We start from the raw sequence: 21,695 nt of genomic DNA on the forward strand, positions 1-21,695 counted from the left end.
GAAGGGTTTCAATTTTCCACCACTACGCAAAATATACTGGCTGCTTGGGGTACAGCTTGATGGCAGAATATTAAAAGTCGCCAGATATCAGGCTAGTGTGAAGCCTCTTAAGAATTCTGATACGAAAAGAAACAAGATTCTGCTGTGCGTTCTTTGAACCAAGGATCTGAACAAGATGAGAATTCTGTTCTCCCTCGTCGAGTAATCTTGCGAGATGAGGATGAGATTTGCAGTCATTTCCAGAGTGGCACGACTATCCAATCAAGATGTTATTAGTATAACTAGAATCGAGGGAAATATAATCTCTGGTTAATCAGTGATTTCTGAGAAGACAAAATACATGCGCTGACGCACACGAGAACACATGTGATGTCTATTATGCGTGTGTTGCTATGGAAAACCCGTTGTGCATTCTCGAAGGACACCATGGTGCCCTGTAATTAGATATAAAGGTGAACGTGTTTGTATCATTTGGGCATAGGTTATATCAGTATGACTACATCCAAATGAATGTTACAGTCACTTTCTTGCATTTTATAAAAATTATCTTCAGCGTAGTTCTTTACATTTCACTGAAAATGTCACTGCTACTTGTTCTATAAATAAGAAGCAGTTCAACTGTTTATATCCCAAGGAAAACCTTTGTAAATTACTATTTGTAGTGACAAAGATTAATATACAAATAATGTGTAACTCTAAGATGACAATGTTTGCTCTGTTATTTTTCTAAATATCTAGGAAAATGAATCTATTCAGTAGCTGAGCTGTTATGATGGATATGAAGATTATAATCGCTAATAAAAAATCGTGTAATGATGAGCAAAATTTTTTTTCACTTTATTAGTTATTCCTGTTAACGATCAGTCTAAACCGAATGCAATATTCTGTTGATAAGCACTGCAAACGAGATATGGGAAAGTTCTTATTGTTACCATGCGACAGATAAGTTGAAGCTTCACCATTTACTTCGGGTTCCAATTGACGTCATACAGACATTCTCCATCGTTCTCTTCCCAGTTTCTCCTCTTGCAATTCACTTCCAAAACACTATTCTTCCGTTCCTTTATCTCGTCACTATCAAAATTCCACATTTTATCCTCGCAAACATTATGCATATGTCGCTCTCTACCACTTATCCACAAATCCCCTCTTTCCATTCCTCACTCAGTCTTTCTGTCCTTCCAAATATTGAACAGGCTGGCGCATGAGTACTTTCATAAAACTTCCCTTTCTTCACAAGTTTTAAAACGTTAGTGACGACTTTCATAAAACATCTCTTTCGTCACAAGTTTTAAAACAGTATTGGCGACTTTCATAAAACATCTCTTCCATCACAAGTTTCACAACGGCATTGACGACTTTCATAAAGTTTCTCTTTCATCACAAGTTTCAAAATGGGATACATGACTTTCAAAAAACATCTCTTTCACCCAAGTTTAAAAATGGTACTCACGAATTTCATAAAACATCTCTCTCATCACAAGATTCACAACTTTGTTGATGACTTTCATAAAATTTCTCTTTCATCACAAGTTTCACATCGATATTGACAGCTTTCATACAAATTCTCTTTCATCCAAAGTTCCAAAACGGTGCTGACGACTTTCTTAAAACGTCTCTTTCATCACAAGTTTCACAACGCTATTGACGACTTTCATAAAGTTTCTCTTTCGTCACAAGTGTCAAAATGGGATACATTACTTTCAAAAAACATATCTTTCACCCAAAGTTTCAAAACGGTATTGACGAATTTCATAAAACATCTCTCTCATCACAAGATTCACAACATTATTGATGACTTTCTCTTTCATCACAAGTTTCCCATCGATATTGACAGCTTTCATCCAAAGTTTCAAAACGGTGCTGACGACTTTCATAAAACATCTCTTTCATCACAAGTTTCAAAAAGGAATTTAAAACTTTTATCAAACTTCGCTCTCATCACAAGTGTCAAAAGGATATTGACGACATTCATGTAGCATCTCTTTCATCCAGAGTTTCAAAATGGTACAGATAACTTTCACAAAACCTCTCTTTCATAAAAATTTCAAAACAGCATTGATGACTCTCATAATATCTCTATCTTCATCACAAGTTTTAAAACAAAATTGAGACTTTCATCAAATTTCTTTCTCATCACAAGTTTCAAAATGGTATTGACAACTTTCATAAAACATCTCTTTCATCACAAGTTTCAAAACGGTATTGACGACTTCCATAAAGTCATTTTCATCACAAGTTTCAAAATAGGATACACAACTTTCATTTAACATACCTTTCATCCAAAGTTTCAAAATGGTATGACAAACTTGATAAAATATCTCTTTCATCACAAATTTCACATTATTAACGACTTTCATAAAATTTCTCTTTCATCACAAGTTTCACAACGGTATTGACAACTTTCATACAAATTCTCATTCATCCAGTTTCAAAGTGGTGTTGACGACTTTCATAAAACAGATTTCATCACAATGTTTCGAAACTATATTGACAACTTTCATAAAACATCTTTTCCATAACAAGTTTAAAAATGACACTGACAGCTTTCATAAAATTTCTTTTTATCACAAATTTCAAAATGGTATTGACGACTTTCATAAAAGTTCTTATTCATCACAAGTTTCAAAACTGCATTGGCGACTTCCATAAAACTTCTCTTTCATCACAAGATTTAAATCAGTATTAGCGACTTTCATAAAACTTCTCTTTCATCACAAATTTCACAGTGTTATTGATGACATTCATAAAAAATCTCTTTCATTACAAGTCTTAAAAATGTATTGACAACTTTCATATAACTTCTCTTTCATCACAAGTTTCAAAACTGCATTGACGACTTTCATAAAACTTCTTTTTTATCCCAAGTTTCAAAACGGTATTCACGACTTTCATAAAACTTCTCTTTCATCACAAGTTTCACAATGGTATTGATAACTTTCATAAAACTTTTCTTCATTACAAGTCTCAAAAAGGTATTGAAGACTTTCATAAAACTTCTCTTTCATCACAAATTTGAAAACGGTATTGATGACTTTTATAAAGCTTCTCTTTCATCACAAGTATCACAATGGTATTGACATTATTCGTAAAACTTCTCTTTCTTCGCAAGTTTCAAAACGGTTTAGACAACTTTCATTAAACTTTTCATTTATTCAAAGTTTCAAAAGGATATTGAGGGCTTTCATAAAACCTCTCTTTCATTAAAAGTTTTATAACGGTATTGACGACTTTTATATAACTTCTCTTTCATCAGAAGTTTCAAAACAGTATTGACAACTTTCATAAAAATTCTTTTTCATTAAGTTTCAAAATGGTATTGGCAATTTTCATAAAAATTCTTTTTCATCAAGTTTCGAAATAGTTTAGACGGCTTTCATAAAAATTTTCATTCATCACAAGTTTCAAAATTGTATAGACGACTTCCATAAAAATTCTCTTTCATCACAAGTTTCAAAATGGTATAGACGACTTTCATAAAAATTCTCTTTCATCACAAGTTTCAAAATGGTATAGACAACTTTCATAAAAAATCTCTTTCATCACAAGTTTCAAAATGGTATAGACTACTTAAATAACTGTTCTCTTTCATCACAAGTTTCAAAATGGTATAGATGACTTTCATAACAATTCTCTTTCATCACAAGTTTCAAAATGGTTCAGACGACTTTCATAACAATTCTCTTTCATCACAAGTTTCAAAATGGTATAGACGACTTTCATAAAAAATATCTTTCATCACAAGTTTCAAAACTGCATAGACAACTTTCATAAAAATCTCTTTCATCACGTTTCAAAATGGTATAGACGACTCTCATAAAAAATCTCTTTCATCACAAATTTCACAAAGGTATTGATAATTTTCATAAAACTTTACTGTCATTACAAGTCTCAAAAAGGTACTGAAGACTTTCATAAAGCTTCTATTTCATCACAAATTTGGAAACGGTATTGATGACTTTTATAAAGCTTCTCTTTCATCACAAGCTTCACAATGGTATTGACAACATTCATAAAACTTCTCTTTCTTCGCAAGTTTCAAAATGGTTTAAATGACTTTCATTAGACTTTTCATTTATCCAAAGTTTCAAAATGATATTGAGGGCTTTCATAAAACCTCTCTTTCATTAAAAGTTTTATAACTTTGACGACTTTCATACAACTTCTTTTCATCAGAAGTTTCAAAACGGTTTGACAACTTTCATTTCTTTTCATCAAAAAACGGTATTGACTTTCTTTCTTTTTCATCAAGTTTCAAAATGGTTTATAAATGACTTTAAAAAAATTTTTTATCACAAGTTTCAAAATTGTATAGACGACTTCCATTTAATTCTCAATCACACGTTTCAAAATAGTATAGACGACTTTCATAAAAATTCCCTTTCATTACAAGTTTCAAAATGATATAGACAACTTTCATAAAAAATCTTTCATTGCAAGTTCCAAAATGGTATAGACGACTTTCATAACAATTCTTTTTCATCACAAGTTTCAAAATGGTTTAGACAACTTTCAAAAAAAATCTCTTTCATCACAAGTTTCAAAACGGTATGACACCTTCATAAAAATCTTCATCACAAGTTTCAAAATGGTACAGAACTTTCATAAAAATCTCTTTCAACATCAAAATGTTAACTCAAAAACTTTTCTTTCATTACAAGTCTCAAAAGGTATTAAAGACTTTCATAAAACTTCTCATAAATTTGAAAATGGTATTGATGACTTTTAAAGCTTCCCTTTCATCAAAGTTTCACAATGGTATTGACAACATTCATAAAACTTCTCTTTCTTCGCAAGTTTCAGAATGGTTTAAACGACTTTCATTAAATTTTTCATTTATCCAAAGTTTCAAAAGGATATTGAGGGCTTTCATAAAACCTCTCTTTCATTAAAAGTTTTATAACGGTATTGACGACTTCCATATCAGAAGTTTCAAAACGGTATTGACAACTCTTCATTAAGTTTCAAAATGGTATTGGCAATTTTCATAAAAATTCAAAAAAATAGTACAGACGACTTTCATAAAAATTTTCTTTCATTACAAGTTTCAAAATGATATAGACGACTTTCATAAAAATTCTTTCATCACAAGTTTCAAAATGGTATAGACGACTTTCATAATAATTCTCTTTCATCACAAGTTTCAAAATGGTATAGACTTTCAAAAAATATTTCATCACAAGTTTTAAAATGGTAAAAAAATCTTTCATCACAAGTTTCAAAATTTCAAAAATTCTCTTTCGTCACAAGTTTCAAAATGGTATAGACGACTTTCATAAAAATTCTCTTTCATCACAAGTTTCAAAATGCTATATACAACTTTCATAAAAAATCTTTCACTGCAAGTTTCAAAATGGTATAGACGAATTTCATAACAATTCTCTTTCATCACAAGTTTCAAAATGATATAGACGACTTTCATAACAATTCTCTTTCATCACAAGTTTCAAAATGGTATAGACGACTTTCATAAAAAATATCTTTCATCACAAGTTTCAAAATAGTATAGACGACTTTCATAAAAAACCTCTTTCATCACAAGTTTCAAAATGGTATAGATGACTTTCATAAAAATTCTCTTTCATCACAAGTTTCAAAATGGCATATGTGACTTTCACAAGTTTCAAAAAGGTATAGACGACTCTCATAAAAAATCTCTTTCACCACGTTTCAAAATTATATAGACGACTTCCATAAAAATTCTCTTTCATCACAAGTTTCAAAATGGCACTGACGACTTTCATAAATCTTCTCTTTCACCACGTTTCAAAATTATATAGACGACTTCCATAAAAATTCTCTTTCATCACAAGTTTCAAAATGGCACTGACGACTTTCATAAATCTTCTCTTTCATCACAAGTTTCAAAATGATATAGACGACTATCTTCTCTTATTCTACCATCATTATTCATCCTGTTCATAAACGTCGCATCCATTTTCCTTGACATCCATCAAACTCTCCGCTTACCTGTTCTGTGCAATGAAAATGATCCACATTTTCATGCTTGTTCAGTCTAGACCTCCTTTTAGCCTTCGTCGCTCTCCTCATTTTCTGTCAATCAAACCTTTTCTTTACGTCCGCGGGTATACCTGTAGTGATCATACGCTCTGCACTTTCATTCACCCTTTGATATAAATTCAACGGGCCTATTCCTCTGAAACCTTTCCATCGAGTAGAAACCGCCAAATTACACTTGCTACTATAATGGAGCACCTTACTAGTAATCCTACCCATTCCTGACACCTTTATACTCTCCTACTTGTTACAAAGAGAAACGGGTCACCTACATTTGGCATATTAGGTCTACAGAGTGTTTATAATTAAAAGGATATAGAGGCAATAATGAGAATGCTGAGATTATTTATATGATGTAGATGTTGGTTTGTGAAAATTCACCTGCTAAAAACGTCACCACTTAGAAACCCGAAAATGTGTAATTTCTTATTCCATTTAAGATCAACATTAAAATAGAAAGATTTTCAGAGTTACTGGATTATTTTCTATCTCAGCGGTGACTTCGTCTTTGCCCAAACGCCTTTCACGTTTTCATTTTATTAACGTTGCAAATACACCCAGCCTGGACTTCTAACCGCAACCTCGCCCCCTTCCCCAAACACAAGCGCGTACACAGGCACAGACCTGGATATAGATGGGTCGCGTGGAAGTTATAAGTTTTTGTGTCAGCCCCCAACTATTTTTTTTATAATTTTTTCCACAACGACATATTAAAAATAGGAATGTATTTGTATACCGCAGTTCAGGTTCTAAGAAGGTAAAATTTACATGCTACATCAACTATGTACAGGAAGTCTCCTGCCAGTGAACTTTATGACAGGATAATTTAACTCCCTCTGTCATCGTTTCCACAGTCATGTCAGATTTACTTAAAGCCTCAGAACGTTTCCTACCTTTCCGTTCTCCCCTCCGTCCACCATAAACATTCAATAACCGTTGGACGTACTTACTCGAAGGGTTACCAACTCTTTACTAGACCCAAGTCAGCCTTGGGAAAATGCATTAACGTTTCAAGCCACTGGTACTCACTGTTACAGCCATCATGGTTGCAGGTAATAACACCTGATCAGAGCAATGCTAAGAGAAACACCACTCAATAAATAACGTGAACAATGAAGCTAAACACAAACCTGAGTGTCCGTGGTGGCCTTCGGCGGGTCTTGCGTGGGCGGGAACTGAGAGCGATTTGCACGGGCGTGAGTGAGGGACTCAGGTAACCGAGTGGCTTCGTTCTTCACCAGGACCCGTGCAGCCTCGATCTCTTCGTCAGACAGCAGCAGGTTACTCACCATCGTCTCCAACAGTCCTGGTCAAAAGAGATGGTTGTTATACAACAGTCAAATTTTTGTTAAATGTCAGTCTTGTCAATGACATGCAATTCATATTTCACAGTATTTATATATATAAAAAAATTGTCATTTCTGAGCACTCCAGCTTGACAAAGCATATTAAACATAAATAGTTTCAAAGAAAATAAACGTATGTTAGATACCTAACAATCTTCCTTAAATATGTTTGACGAAAAATTTATTCACCTCTGTGCTAATTTAATCATTACTGCTCTTCACAATAACAGTATTCCCCGCTATGTTATTAATGGCAATGTTTTTGGAGATTTCAAGAAGACTAAAATTCAGAGAGCCATGCACCACTGTACATTTTTTATGGGGGTGGTGGGCGACTTTCCTTGTAATTTCCCGAGGCGTATGCATAAGCGGAGTGCAGGGATTTTTTTTAAGGAAATAGCGAATATAAGTTCGTTGAAAATCACCACTTTGGTGAGACTGAATTAAAAAGTTTCGTGCACATAAAATTTAACAATGTACGAACAGAGTAAAATATGATAAAACATTCAAAGGCAGCTCCCTTACAATTTCTGAATAAATGGGAGGGATAAGGCTCCTTCATTCCAGCGGCACACTGTGGTTAATTTAATTTTTCAAAAGTTATCGTATATATTTCAAAACAAGGAACGCTGAACCAATTCACTTCTCTACAAGAGAGGCATATTTGCTGAATGCAAATAAATGATAAAGAGATCAAAGTTGCTGAGATGAATATGGTTTGCCTTGTGCATGCGGAGCCAGATTAGAAAGGGTTAATGGTTAGACAAAAAAAAAAATCTGATAAAAAAATACGTAGTGTTTTGGTCATGTAAAAAAACAAGTAAAAAATAGGTTGAAGTCTCTTCGGCGCAATCGAGTTTTCTGAACAACGTATAATCAAGGCCACCATCTGTCGATGGTCTCATGAAACTTTCAGCCACGGCCCGGTGGTGGCCTGTGTTGTTGGCACCTATAGCGATGCTAGACGCACAATCATGGCTAACTTTAGCCTTAAATAAAATAAAAACTACTGAGGCTAGAGGGATACAATTTTATGTTTAATGATTGGAGGGTGGATGACCAACATACCAATTATTGCAGCCCTCTAGCCTCCTTAGTTTTTAAGATCTGATGGCGGACAGAAAAACTGTTGACGGACAAACAAAGCCGGCGCAATAGTTTACTTTTACAGAAAACTAAAAATGGGGTTCAAAACGAGTAAAATGCTTTCAAGGAAAGAGCAAAATGTGTTCAGTCACTTCCTAAGAATATCATGGAATTTGATCCCTTTGTCTCCCGGAGACAGTTAGTTAAAAGGCTGTAAATATTAATGTTTAACTAACAATACCTCGATAAAACAGGTATTATGATTTTTTTTTTCTTTTTATCAGGCAAGTTCACTTTAAACCCGTGAAAAGTGACAAGGCCGATTATGAATAATCAATATATGCCTACCAGTTCTTGAGTACAAGCTTTTAAGTTTTTCTGAATGATTATCTACAAGAAATGGCCGATTCTGTAGTTCCGCAAAAATACATTATCAGTAACAAAGCGGATATACCTTTATTGCTTGACTGTTAGTAAAACCTACAGTAGGTGTCCTATGACCTCTTCGATGTGGCGTGATTCTTATTCAAATATAGCTTAAAAGAGCCGGTACCTTGGCTAACTCATGGCAGCATCGACTTCTGCACAAAAGCACAAAGGTTGGTAATTCATGCTTGAAGACTTCCAGTAGCACATATACACGCCCATCGAAGACAATTGTTCAAAATCAACAGTCCGAAACAACAAAATAATCATGAAATAGCTACGTACATTATCAGGTAAAATGTAAATGTAACGCCAAGTCTTTGCAACAAGAACACACATCAAAAGTTCATTATTTCAAGTGATACACCCTGAGCTATACCACTTTCAAGATTAAAGGCAGACTGTATAAATTAGTGGAAGAAATATAATTTATAATGTTTCATGATGTTTACTTTAAAAGCAAACAATTGAGAACAAAGATTTGCTCGGATGAAGCTCCTGTATATCTGCTGAGTGGAATAGAGGCAAAATTAAGTTGTGTCATTGTGCAGAGCTTTTGCAACCTCCTGCAAATCTTTCTGGCAAGAAATAAATGCGAAGGAGTATTTATGTGCTTCGAAACATAATTAGCGTCTATACACTGCTTAACAGAAAGCATACTTTTTAATATCTGTACGGTATTTACGTGAAGGGTTTATTCGTTTTGGAAAAGTCTTTTTAATCATCTCGCTTACTTACAAATTATATAAACATCTCGATCTTCACCTTGTCTCTCATTCAAGGTATTTACCGATTCCGAAGAATGATTTTTTCTGATAACACCTGATTTGAGCTCATCAAATTTTACTAATACCCAGTTTCGAACATTTATCTAGTTATTATATCCTTCGAACATTTATCTAGTTATTATATCCTTTTCTTTGTAATTCGAAAAAGATAAGAGGAGCTATAATGTTAATTTCATCTGAGTTTACCGCTTAATTGAAATAGTCAATGGTTATTTTGCAATAAGTGATAACTAATTTAGTAGATATATCTGAAAACAAATATTATAAATAGCCATCGTTTCTTCTACTTCATCAAAGGAAACCCACGACATAAATTTTATAAAACAAAAACCGAATAAATTTCGAGGTTACTTGGCACTTCTTCATGGTAATGAACCCTGAAGTTTTATCGCTTTTAAAATGTTATTTGTTAATTATCTCAATGAATCACATGACGTTCATAGCTATAACTGAAGAGCGTTACAGTTCTTGGCAAATGATCACGAGGAATCTAAACTGACTAGATTTTTATTTTATCTCACAGCTTCATTTAGCAGTGTATTTTTTCCTACGTCATCAAATGGTTACATATTTTTGCAGTAAACAAGACCTCAGTCAACTCTAGCAACCCATTTCCCACAACATCAGCATCCTTATTATCCTCATGAAGCCTTTTGATAGCACACCGCCCAGTATCTTTTGTATTGCGTTTGTTTTAATGTTAACCTAGGGAACAGGCTTCCCGGTTGTGTCATGACTGCTGATGGCCGTTAGGTCAATCTGAGAACGTCTTCCTGGAGGCACAGTACTATGGCTGCAGTGATTAAAATACACTGCCTCTCTGACATAGCTTTGTTACTTTACTTATCAGGTCAGTTTCCAGTCATTTTCATTCTCATACGCCCTTTTTCTACCATTATCTGTTCACAAATGACCAATCTATTTTTCGGAGACGTTACTTAAGACTATGGCCTCTTGGGTAATCCCACTGGAATGTATTCAAGCTATCAATAACATTTACTTCACTGTTATTTATCAAACTGAAATTTAACTAACTTATCAACCCTAAGCTTAAGAATGTCTTTAACCACCTTGCAAAGATGAAATTTAAAAGTTGATATTAAAACACGAATCAAACATTTCACCGACCAACCTCTCTAGCAGGGAAAACATGAGCACCAATGCACCCTCTCCGTACAAAGTAAAACGAAAACAGAAATTTAAAATGAACTAATCACAAACAAATCCGGAGGAAGAGGGGAGTAAGGAACCTGATCTCCAATGAAGCCCAAATAAGGGCTAAAAGGGATGAAAAAGGTGGAGGCGCATCTACGAAAAATGGTCGTATTAATTTGCGAGAGGAGATATGATACAGAGGACGGCCATTTAATTAAGCCCTACAATGAAAACTGAGGGTGAGGTCTTAGGCGAGCGAAGATTGATTTTGGAAAGTAAATTAAAAAAATTTAAAAAGACCGAGGCCTCTGTAGGATTAAGAGAGAGAGAGAGAGAGAGAGAGAGAGAGAGAGAGAGAGAGAGAGAGAGAGAGAGAGAGAGAGAGACTTATTCCTTCAAAGCTCTCCAAACTCTGATCCCCTTCAGTTGTCGAGTCTCATTAAGTTGACATTAAGCTGAACTTTTCGTATATGAGAAGACCAATGGGACAGGAATACAACGTCTTCCTTTAACCAGGCCTGAACTAAATTTAAAACTAAAACGAAACAAGTAAACTTCGGCGTAATCGAGCTTGTACAGCGTATAATGCTGTATGAGCCGCGGCCCATGAAACTTTCACCCATGGCCCAATGGTGTCCTGTACTATAGCGTTGCCAGACTCACGGTCGTGGCTAACCTTAACCTTAATCAAATAAAAACTACTGAGACCAGAGGGCTGCAATTTGATATGTTTGATGATTGAAAGGTGGACGATCAACATACCAATTTGCAGCCCTCTAGCCTCAGTAGTTTTTTAAGATCTGAGGGCGGAGAGAAAAAGTGCAGATGGACAGATAAAGCCATCTCACTAGTTTCCTTTTACAGAAAATTAAAAAGTACGAGGGGAGAAAGAGAAAGTGGGAAAAAAATGAAGGAATCTAACCTCGAAAGAGTTTCAGAAAAGGGGAAAAGTACTGAACGCAAGAAAACGCGCCAAGCACAATATCAGTTGGCGCCTGGTCGGTATTATTTGGCAGGCTCTCCTTTTGTTCAACTGTTGTGCTATCAATCAATGGAAAAAGGCGTCGGAAGCAAAGCTGCCTTAAAGAAAAAGTTATCTATATAAAGAGTGAAAAAATCACCCAGCATTCAAAAAACAAAGCAAAAATCTTGAAAATATAACAATATTCCAGACAGGAACACACGAAATCAATATAAAACTTCAGAAACTTGGATTTGAAATAATAATACAGGACTCAGAAATACGGCTCAATTTAAAATACATGAACAACGAGAGAGGTGTGACTTCCTAGTGACCAAATTGATTGCAGGAGTTGGGCGAAGGAAAGAGAACTCTGTGGACACTGTCTTAAAGCATTAGGTTTTGTATGTATTCCTCGGAATTAAGGGCAGAGGAATATAAACAAAATTTACAGTAACGACGGTTACTGATGAAGATGAGGAAAAGAGTGAACGGGAAAAAAGAAGCTTTAGGAAGACAAAGCAATTGGGAAAAGAACAATAATTGTTGAATCGTCAACAATAACAGATATAGAGCGATTCGATAACAAGCTGGAAGAAGACTTTACAAAGAGAAATAATCCATAAGGAGGACCTTTGGTTAACAAAACGTTATGCTAATTTCGTCAACATTCATTATACATACATATAAAAATAATTACTTCAATGTCTCTGAAGATAAAAAGAGTTCTTATTGACTTTGTTGCTAGTGTGATTATCCACGAGTTATTTTTTAAGAATATTTGAAAAACCAAAATTGAATTGCACGGTTCTTCACAATTTCATTAAAAACTCAGCTGTAATACAATCTGGGTTAGCTGTCGTGTTGGTGCTATACGAAGAAACAATTTTGTAGACCTTGCATAGGAAACCTATAGCTGAAGGAATAGTTAAGGCAGAGCAGCAACATCAGGAACACTAAGAATTGAGAGATGAGGACATTGAAAAGAAAGCTCGAGTATTCATAACAAGTAAAATATGCGTATAATGCTGTATGAAACTCTCAGCCACGACCCATGAAACTCAGCCGCGGCCCATGAAACTTTCACCCACGGCACGGTAGCAGCCTGTGTTTTTGGCACTATAGCAGTGCCAGACGCACGATCCTGGCTAACTTTAACCTGAAATAAAATAAAAACTACTGAGGCTAGAGGGCTGCAATCTGGTATGTTTGATGACTGGAGGGTGGATGATCAACATACCAATTTGCAGCCCTCTAGCCTCAGTAATTTTTAAGATCTGAGGGCGGACAGAAAAGTGCAGACGGACAGACAAGAGGCCATCTCAATAGTTTTCTTTTACAGAAAACTAAAAATGCAATTATAAGTAATATCTTTCGGCCGTAAAATAGTTTCCACTGAAATAGAGAAATACATCAATTATTTACAGTAAAGTCCGGAAATGAAGAAATTGCACATCCCATTAACTAAAGAGGAGACAAACTTGAAACTCGAACTATGACTTACATAGCACAACACCCTTCCAGCTCAGGTTTACAGATGCTGAAATCACAGTCAAATCATATAGCCTACGCAATAAGCCATGCCAGACTTTGGGTGGATGAAATACGTGAAGGGAAGGCAGTCTAGTACAGAAAACCGTCCGAACAAACACCTTCATCTTAACCAACAAACTATTAAGGGTCAAAAGGATAATTCTCTCTTTCTAAGTCTATATATAGGCAAAAAAGATCGCGGATTTCTGGAATGCCACCCAATTAATTAATAGTAAAAAATAAAAGTAAGGGAGAGTATGAAAACCATTACATTTAATTCATAGGTTCTATTTGGTACTCTGCATTAAGAAGCTAATTGTCTGTAGATAATACGTCAGTGACCTACACAAGCATTTTCAATAACCTTTGACCATTAATTCAAAATCCAGTTAACTTTTTATCAGCCTTTATTATTTTATTATTTTTCCTACCCACATGAACCTGAACCTTTCGTGTATGGATATACATGTTGTTAACTTCTCATTATATATATATATATATATATATATATATATATATATATATATATATATATATATATAATATATATATATATATATATATATATATATATATATATATATATATATATATATATATATATATATATATATATATATATATATATATAATATATATAAATATATATATATTTATTAATTCATATATATATATATATATATATATATATATATATATATATATATATATATATATATATATATATATATATTTACATATATGTTAATGGCCCTCCCGGGTCAAAAGGGCCATCTTTCATTGGTGTTCCTGTTTTAAGAACAGAATCAATCATCTTACTTCTTTAAGATGTCTGTGGTAGCCATGGCTCATCCCTGGGTCAGCAAATCCCTTCTCCTTTGTCGACTTCTCTCGCTAAACCTATCTTTACACAAAGGCCTTAAAGACTCAGAAGCAAAACTAGACTTTATTGACAAATTTAAAGATAGTGATTCAGCAAAAGCTACGGTCATGAAATGGAGTGATTCACACCCCCTGTCAATGGAAAACATAACTAGAGGAAATACTGCTTCACAGACAAGCATAATAATTCTATACCAAGCAATACTAGTGAATAACACCCTGGTCATCGAACAAAATAATAAGGTCATAATTATTCTAGACCACAATATATGTCATATAGTATGTAATGTAAGAGTAAAAGCACCACTTCCCAAAAATTCGTCCTCTCAGGACGAAACTCGAATCCCTGTTGCAAGAAACACATCTTTATATGAAAACCTGAAATGGTGTTCATTGCATACAGAAAAATCTCTAATGGAACATTAAGTGGGAAAATTCATTATGTAGACATCGATCAGTTTCACTGCTTTCCAACCAGGGGTTTTCCCTCTAAAGTCTGGAAAAGATATAAATGTGACTGGGCGATCTTGCTTTTTCTATGGCCCAGATAATGCACCTTCATAACAGCGGTTTCTTTAAACACTACACCAGGCTAAAAGCGCATATCAGCCACCCAAGATCGAGGCAGTCTCCCCATGATAGTCAGTGTTCCTCTCATAAATATTCATTGGGAGATCGCACACACACACACGCACATACCTCCCGGAACCTGGGCACTTCCGGAGGATCGGTTCAATGTTCTATCATGCTGTTCCCATGCCCTTGGATCATGACAGACTCAAATTCGCTTGCAGCAGAAGTGCCACTGTCAGGCCAACACACAGTTCTCCCCTGCTGACCCAAGTCAGTGCAGACTTATATATGTATATATTTACTGTATGTATGTATGTATGCATGTATGTATGTATATATATATATATATATATATATATATATATATATATATATATATATATATATATATATATATCATCGGTTACAGCATATACTTCGTATCTGTGGCGCGATTCAAATCCGCAGCCGACTGATCAGAGTCAGACACTTTGCTATCGTGTGGGATTAATTTGTAATCATTTTACAAAAAGCAAATGGATGTTTTTTAAATACAAACAAAACAAAGCCACTACAACACCTTCTAAAAACATAACAAACATCTAATAACTAAACCCGCGCAATAACTTCTCGCTGCTGGGAAGAAAAGGGCGTTGGGTCGGGTAAAATGATATAAAACATACGCTACATGGGGTCTAAGCGATGTCAGGCAGGGCAGCCGATCGAGACCACAGGTCTCCCAAAGCCAAATCAAAAACTCCTTTAAAGAAGGCATAGTGTTACCCCATACAAAAATGGGAAAAAGTTAATAATTTATATATATATATATATATATATATATATATATATATATATATATATATACGAGTAATAATTTCCATTCAGCAATACAGAGAGGCGAGAATTAATAACGATTCTATATTATAATTATGTCTGCAATACATACTACATATAAATTCTATATATATATATATATATATATATAAATTGTGTGTATGTGTGTGTGAATATATATATATATATATATATATATATATATATATATATATATATATATGTATATATATATACATGTGTGTATGTGTGTGTGAATATGAATATATATATATATATATATATATATATATATATATATATATATATATATATATATATATATATATATATATATATATATATATACATGTGTGTGTATGTGTGTGTGTGAATATATATATATATATATATATATATATATATGTATGTATATATATATATATATATATATATATATATATATATATATATATATATATATATATATATATATATATATATATATATCGATTCCGAGTACGGTAGCTGAATTGTACAAGATCATTTATCATGGAATAAAAATTCGTTCTTGTCTTTTAGCAGCTGGAAAGGTAGTCACTGTCACTCACACATATGCTTGAATCCTGGTCAGGGGAGATGTGCTTATCATTCCATTTGAATATTAAATGGGTTATTAGTGGTTTAATACATGGAAATATAAATATAAACAGATTGTGAGTAATCTTTCCATAATCTATAATAGGTCTAAACAGCTTTGAAGAACATCCATTGTGAGGGGGAATGTAAAGAAGACACGCTTCGATGGATCAGCACATCATCTGAACATTCTTAATGAATATTAATTTATCTGTAAGCGTGCTGTTTTCCCTGCCATTATGGTAATTTAATTAGAATAGGCGACAATGCTTCATTTCACATATTACAAGTCCCCTGTCCCGCACCGTCATTTCTCTCTCTCTCTCTCTCTCTCTCTCTCTCTCTCTCTCTCTCTCTCTCTCTCTCTCTTTTAATACTGCATGAACTAAAACTTGAAGACACAACAAAAATAAAGTTTAAAACTTGCTCCTTTAAAAGAAGCAATATTTTTGTCCACAAAAAAAAAAAAAAAAAAAACCCTAAAGCTGGGTTGCCTGGCAAGTCTAGGGAGTTTTGCTTACTTTCTTGAGTCTTGCAATGCATCTCGAAAGACTGAAACAACACCGAAGTCAAATGAAAGGTCACAAAACTAAAAATAAGTAAATAAATAAACAGAAGCGCACAAGATAAATTGCTGAAATAAGAACAACAAAAGGCTTATTATGCAAGTGAAACGAATGACAAAGAGGGCTGCCGGGGGGAAAACGTTGCAATGAAGATACAACATTAACACGAAGCTAATGTTATTTACGACGGAAGGCTGAAGAAAGCGTAGAGCCAGTACAAATCATCAAAAAAGCATTGAACAGTATCAACGTTTACACACAACAAAATCTAGGGCGTAGTTCTAAACATTTGAATGGAAGGATAGATAATCAGTTTATGGGATATAAGGAAGCCTACGACGGACATCTTATCCACAATTCTCTCTCTCTCTCTCTCTCTCTCTCTCTCTCTCTCTCTCTCTTGTGACTCTGCTAATTAGGTGAAGAGTGTTAATGCTTTTAACTGTCATTAACATCATTATCTCTGGAGAACCTTAACTCTTTGTAAGTGGGTAGGTAACTTCATTTCTTCCGACCAACCGTATTTCCCATCTAACCCTCTCACATTAGCAGTTTTTCTTAGCAGTTAAGCGTTAAATAAAGTGACTAAAGCTTTTCCATTTGCGAGAAAAATTGAAAACAACTACTAAGACATGTCAATCTGCAAAACTTTGAACACAACTTGCCTGATCTTCGTAAACATGGCAAGAGCGACTTCTTATGAGCGGTATTAAAGTACAAATCAAGTCCGCAAATTCTAAGTGATGGCTTACGGACAGGGTGAACTACACTGCTTTGGGCTCTACCTTTAATTTCATTAAACTTTCATATTGTTTCAAGAGAGCGCTGTGGTTGATAAGTTCTCGTAAGTGTATTGCACAGCAATGGAAGCGCCAAGGTTGGGCTCCTTTCAAACCGATTCATATCTAAATTCTCTGTAATAACTGTTATCTTCTCTAATAAAAATGGACTTTCGAGGAACTAAAGATGTTCCATAAAAAAAAAAAAATAAGTGAGGTGTTTTCAAGCTTTCACACTTTTGCAGCTCAAGCGTGCTCATGTGTGAAATCGGAAATACGGAAAAGCTATTGGTATTCTAAAATGTTATCTAAATGCAAATGCGAATAAACGAAAATTGAGAGGCTCTTAACAACTTCATTTGTCCTCCAGAACAGGAGAATCGCTAAATCTTTCTATAAGACAATTCAATCTTTCTTCACATCGATGCAGTTCACAAAATATGTGTGTGTATGTTATATATATATATATATATATATATATATATATATATATATATATATATATATATATATATATATAATATATATATATGCATATATATACATATATTTGCATATAATATATATATATATATATATATATATATATATATATATATATATATATATATATATATATATATATATATATATATATATATATATAATCATATATATATATATATATATATATATATATATATATATATATATATATAATCACAAAACCATTTACTCAGGCAGATACAGCTTTGCAAAAATGCAAAATAACAACTGTGGCAGTTTACATCAGCTACTGAAAGGACGATTCACGGTGCACTGAACTTCCGTAATATCCAATGCTTCACAGACGTACACAGAAGGTTCATGCACATAAACTTCATCTGCAAACACACTGCACCACTCACCTGGCTTGTGTGCTCACGCTTCATTGATACTAAGGCCCTTGCGATCTACCATCGCTCACAAACCATCCAACCAACACTTTATAATCTCCTTCTCGTTCTTCTCCCTCTAAAATTGCTTAATAATACACAATTTTACCAACTTCTTATCATCCACTCTTTCTATGTGGCCAGACAACCTGAAAGCACATTCATATATTTTTGAACCCATGCTGACCTTTCTACCCGATCCTCTTCAAGTACCAAAACTTCTCACCTTTTCTACCCTCCTTCCCCACAACATATGTCACAAACCTTTAGTTCCTTTCGACTGCAGGCAACTTCTACACTTCCCTCTTTTAAAGGAGAGTTGGTTCATCCATCCAAAATTTTACTTCCAAATACAGTCGTATTTTCTAACAAAACTTTGTATATTCCTTCTACCTTCCTTTCTGTGACTTTTCTCTCGTGTCACCAAGTTTAACCCACTCTGGTGTTCCTCAGCTCTAAAATGTTACTCTCCGTTCATTTATGAGAGCCTACATCAAGGACAACCCTGAAAACGGATAAGAATCCATACTTATTACTGCTCGAGTTGATATGGCAGCTGAAATGTTTATAGATGATGTTTTTAGTTAATCTAAACCTCTCAGATGTTTTATATCGCAGTGTTCTGGGACATACGCAGCGTTTTTAGGCTTAACCAGCGACCTGATTGTTGGTCTCGATAATAACAAAATGCCGTGGGCAGATTCACTGTGCTTTGATAACACTATACTTTATAATTCACTGTATGAAGTGATATTTGTTATTTGATCATACAGTGATCATAAGGCCTCCGATAACAAAACTGATAATGTTAATGTTAAATGTTCCTCTATTTATTATAATTTTTTTTTAACCACAGGTGGATATTGCTCTCCTGCCTAATTTTATCACTATAAGGGCACTTTATCATCCGGACTCCTAGGCCAAGCAGTTCTAACTGATGGTTTCAATTTACCCACCAATGTCAACTTTGCTTTGAGAAGATTTTCTGTATGGCCACCTTTCTTAGGCTTCACTTCAATGAGATGCTTTCTGTATCTCCAGCACTTGAGCCTTTGGTGTTGGTACATGGAACCTATCTTGAACAACGTCAACATCCTCATTCTGTTCAGGGATCAAAATGTCACACCGTCCTGTAGGAAACGCCTTTACCTTCATTTTAATTCGAGATATAGCCTTCTCAATGGCTGTCTGTATATTTTTGTATTTGTCTCTTATTTTCATAGTTCTCAGATTTTAGTTCAAATTATCACATATGTATAGATAATGAAAAAAGAAAAAGCAGATTCAAGCCACATCATCAAAGTGTTGACTTTACGTGACCAGTTTTTTTCCTCTGCCATTAGTCAGTACACCAGTTTAAAAGATTCTTCCTATATAAATGATAAAGAGTAATCTTCAAAACAGGAAGTAACATGATCAATAGCAGACAGGAAAAGTCCTCTAAATGAATTATTCTGCCTTTATAAACAATATCAATGATATAAAGAAACTCTCTCTCTCTCTCTCTCTCTCTCTCTCTCTCTCTCTCTCTCTCTCTCTCTCTCTCTCTCTCTATATATATATATATATATATATATATATATATATATATATATATATATATATATATATATATATATATATATACAGTATATAGTGTGTGTGTGTAAATATATAAATAATGTATGTGTACATATGTGCGTGTGAGTTAATTTGTCTATTGTACGCAAAGAATATTTTTATATTCAAATATACGCCCTCACACAACCAGTTAATATAAAATTCAAAAGCTAAAATGGATTATATATATGGACATCTACCTGACCAGGATCCGAACGTTCTCCTCATTAAGCTCTCTCTCTCTCTCTCTCTCTCTCTCTCTCTCTCTCTCTCTCTCTCTCTCTCTATATATCTATATATATATATATATATATATATATATATATATATATATATATATATATATATATATTTATATATATATATATATAGTATATATATGTTTGAATATATATATATATATATACAGTATATATAGTTTGAATATATATATATATATATATATATATATATATATATATATATATATATATATATATATATATATATATATATACAGTATGTAGAGACAGAGAATGTGTGCACATGACGTTATTTGCTGCAATTTTGAGTAGGTGGCAAAAAAAAAAAAAAAAATGTTTCAACCACCCACAATTCCTATATTAATTCATTCCCATCTATTCAGCCTGGAAGATTTAAATATTTGCAGATGAATCTCCTTTGGTGAAAAATAAAGTTTCGGAGATATGTATTTATTACTGACAAATTGAACGGCAAAGGGGCATATTAAATTCATGCATATTATTGAAAATTACCGGATGGAAATTCGAAGCCGTTCTGGGAAGTAATATATTCTACATTACATGCTGCTCTCGATATCAGTAATGAAAAATTAGTTTTTGTGAAACTTTTCGTCATATTTTCACCCGTTCCACTGCGCCTGGTAGTAAACTAAGGATTCCATTACAACGAATTGATGTCACCATTATTGTTTTAGAACAGCTTACAGGTAACACACACACACACACACACACACACATATATATATATATATATATATATATATATATATATATATATATATATATATATATATATATATATATATATATATATATATATATATATATATATATATATATATATATATATATATATATATATATATATATATATATATATATATATATATACTTACATATGTCTGTGTGTAATTGTTACTTTACTTACCATGAGGTAGTTTCAAAGAAAGTACAAGAAGACTCTCGTTTCTATATTCATACTTCAACTGCTGAATAATCCCGTCGCCAAAAATTTACATAATATCTGTGTTGCACATTCTCTGTCTGAGTGTTAAGAGCCTTCCTTTCCATGTTTCTACTCTTTTTATGTCGTTCTCTTTTTTCTCTAGGAATCACCAAATTCTAAATTCATATCACCAACCTATAGTCCTTATTTATTTTGCTATTATCAAACCATAATTTCTACGTTTGTCCAAATCCTTCTTATGCCACATATCCAGCACAAACAAATAACCAAGTGTTTTAGCCATTTACAGTCAATATAAAACTCCATATTTATGAAGAGGAGTTGGCCAAACAATTCCTTCATGCATTCCATACTTGGCTTCTCTTTGAAATCTTTGGATCTAACCCTACACTCTTCTCTGCTACACCAATTCTGAGACTCAATGCCTCT

General features: G+C 33.6%; 1 protein-coding gene across 7 annotated transcripts in view; it reads right to left on the minus strand.

Annotated features, from left to right (window-relative positions):
- The window catches only part of LOC136843752 (probable G-protein coupled receptor CG31760), a 1,299,116-nt gene that overhangs the window by 323,697 nt on the left and 953,724 nt on the right, over positions 1–21,695 (minus strand). For all 7 annotated transcript variants that reach the window (XM_067112411.1, XM_067112413.1, XM_067112416.1 and 4 more), the window contains one exon: positions 7,149–7,324. In XM_067112411.1, coding sequence (XP_066968512.1) covers positions 7,149–7,324 — 176 coding nt within the window. The remainder of the gene's footprint in view (positions 1–7,148; positions 7,325–21,695) is intronic.

This window comes from Macrobrachium rosenbergii, chromosome 12 (genome assembly GCF_040412425.1).
Source record: "Macrobrachium rosenbergii isolate ZJJX-2024 chromosome 12, ASM4041242v1, whole genome shotgun sequence".
Lineage (NCBI taxonomy): Eukaryota > Metazoa > Arthropoda > Malacostraca > Decapoda > Palaemonidae > Macrobrachium > Macrobrachium rosenbergii.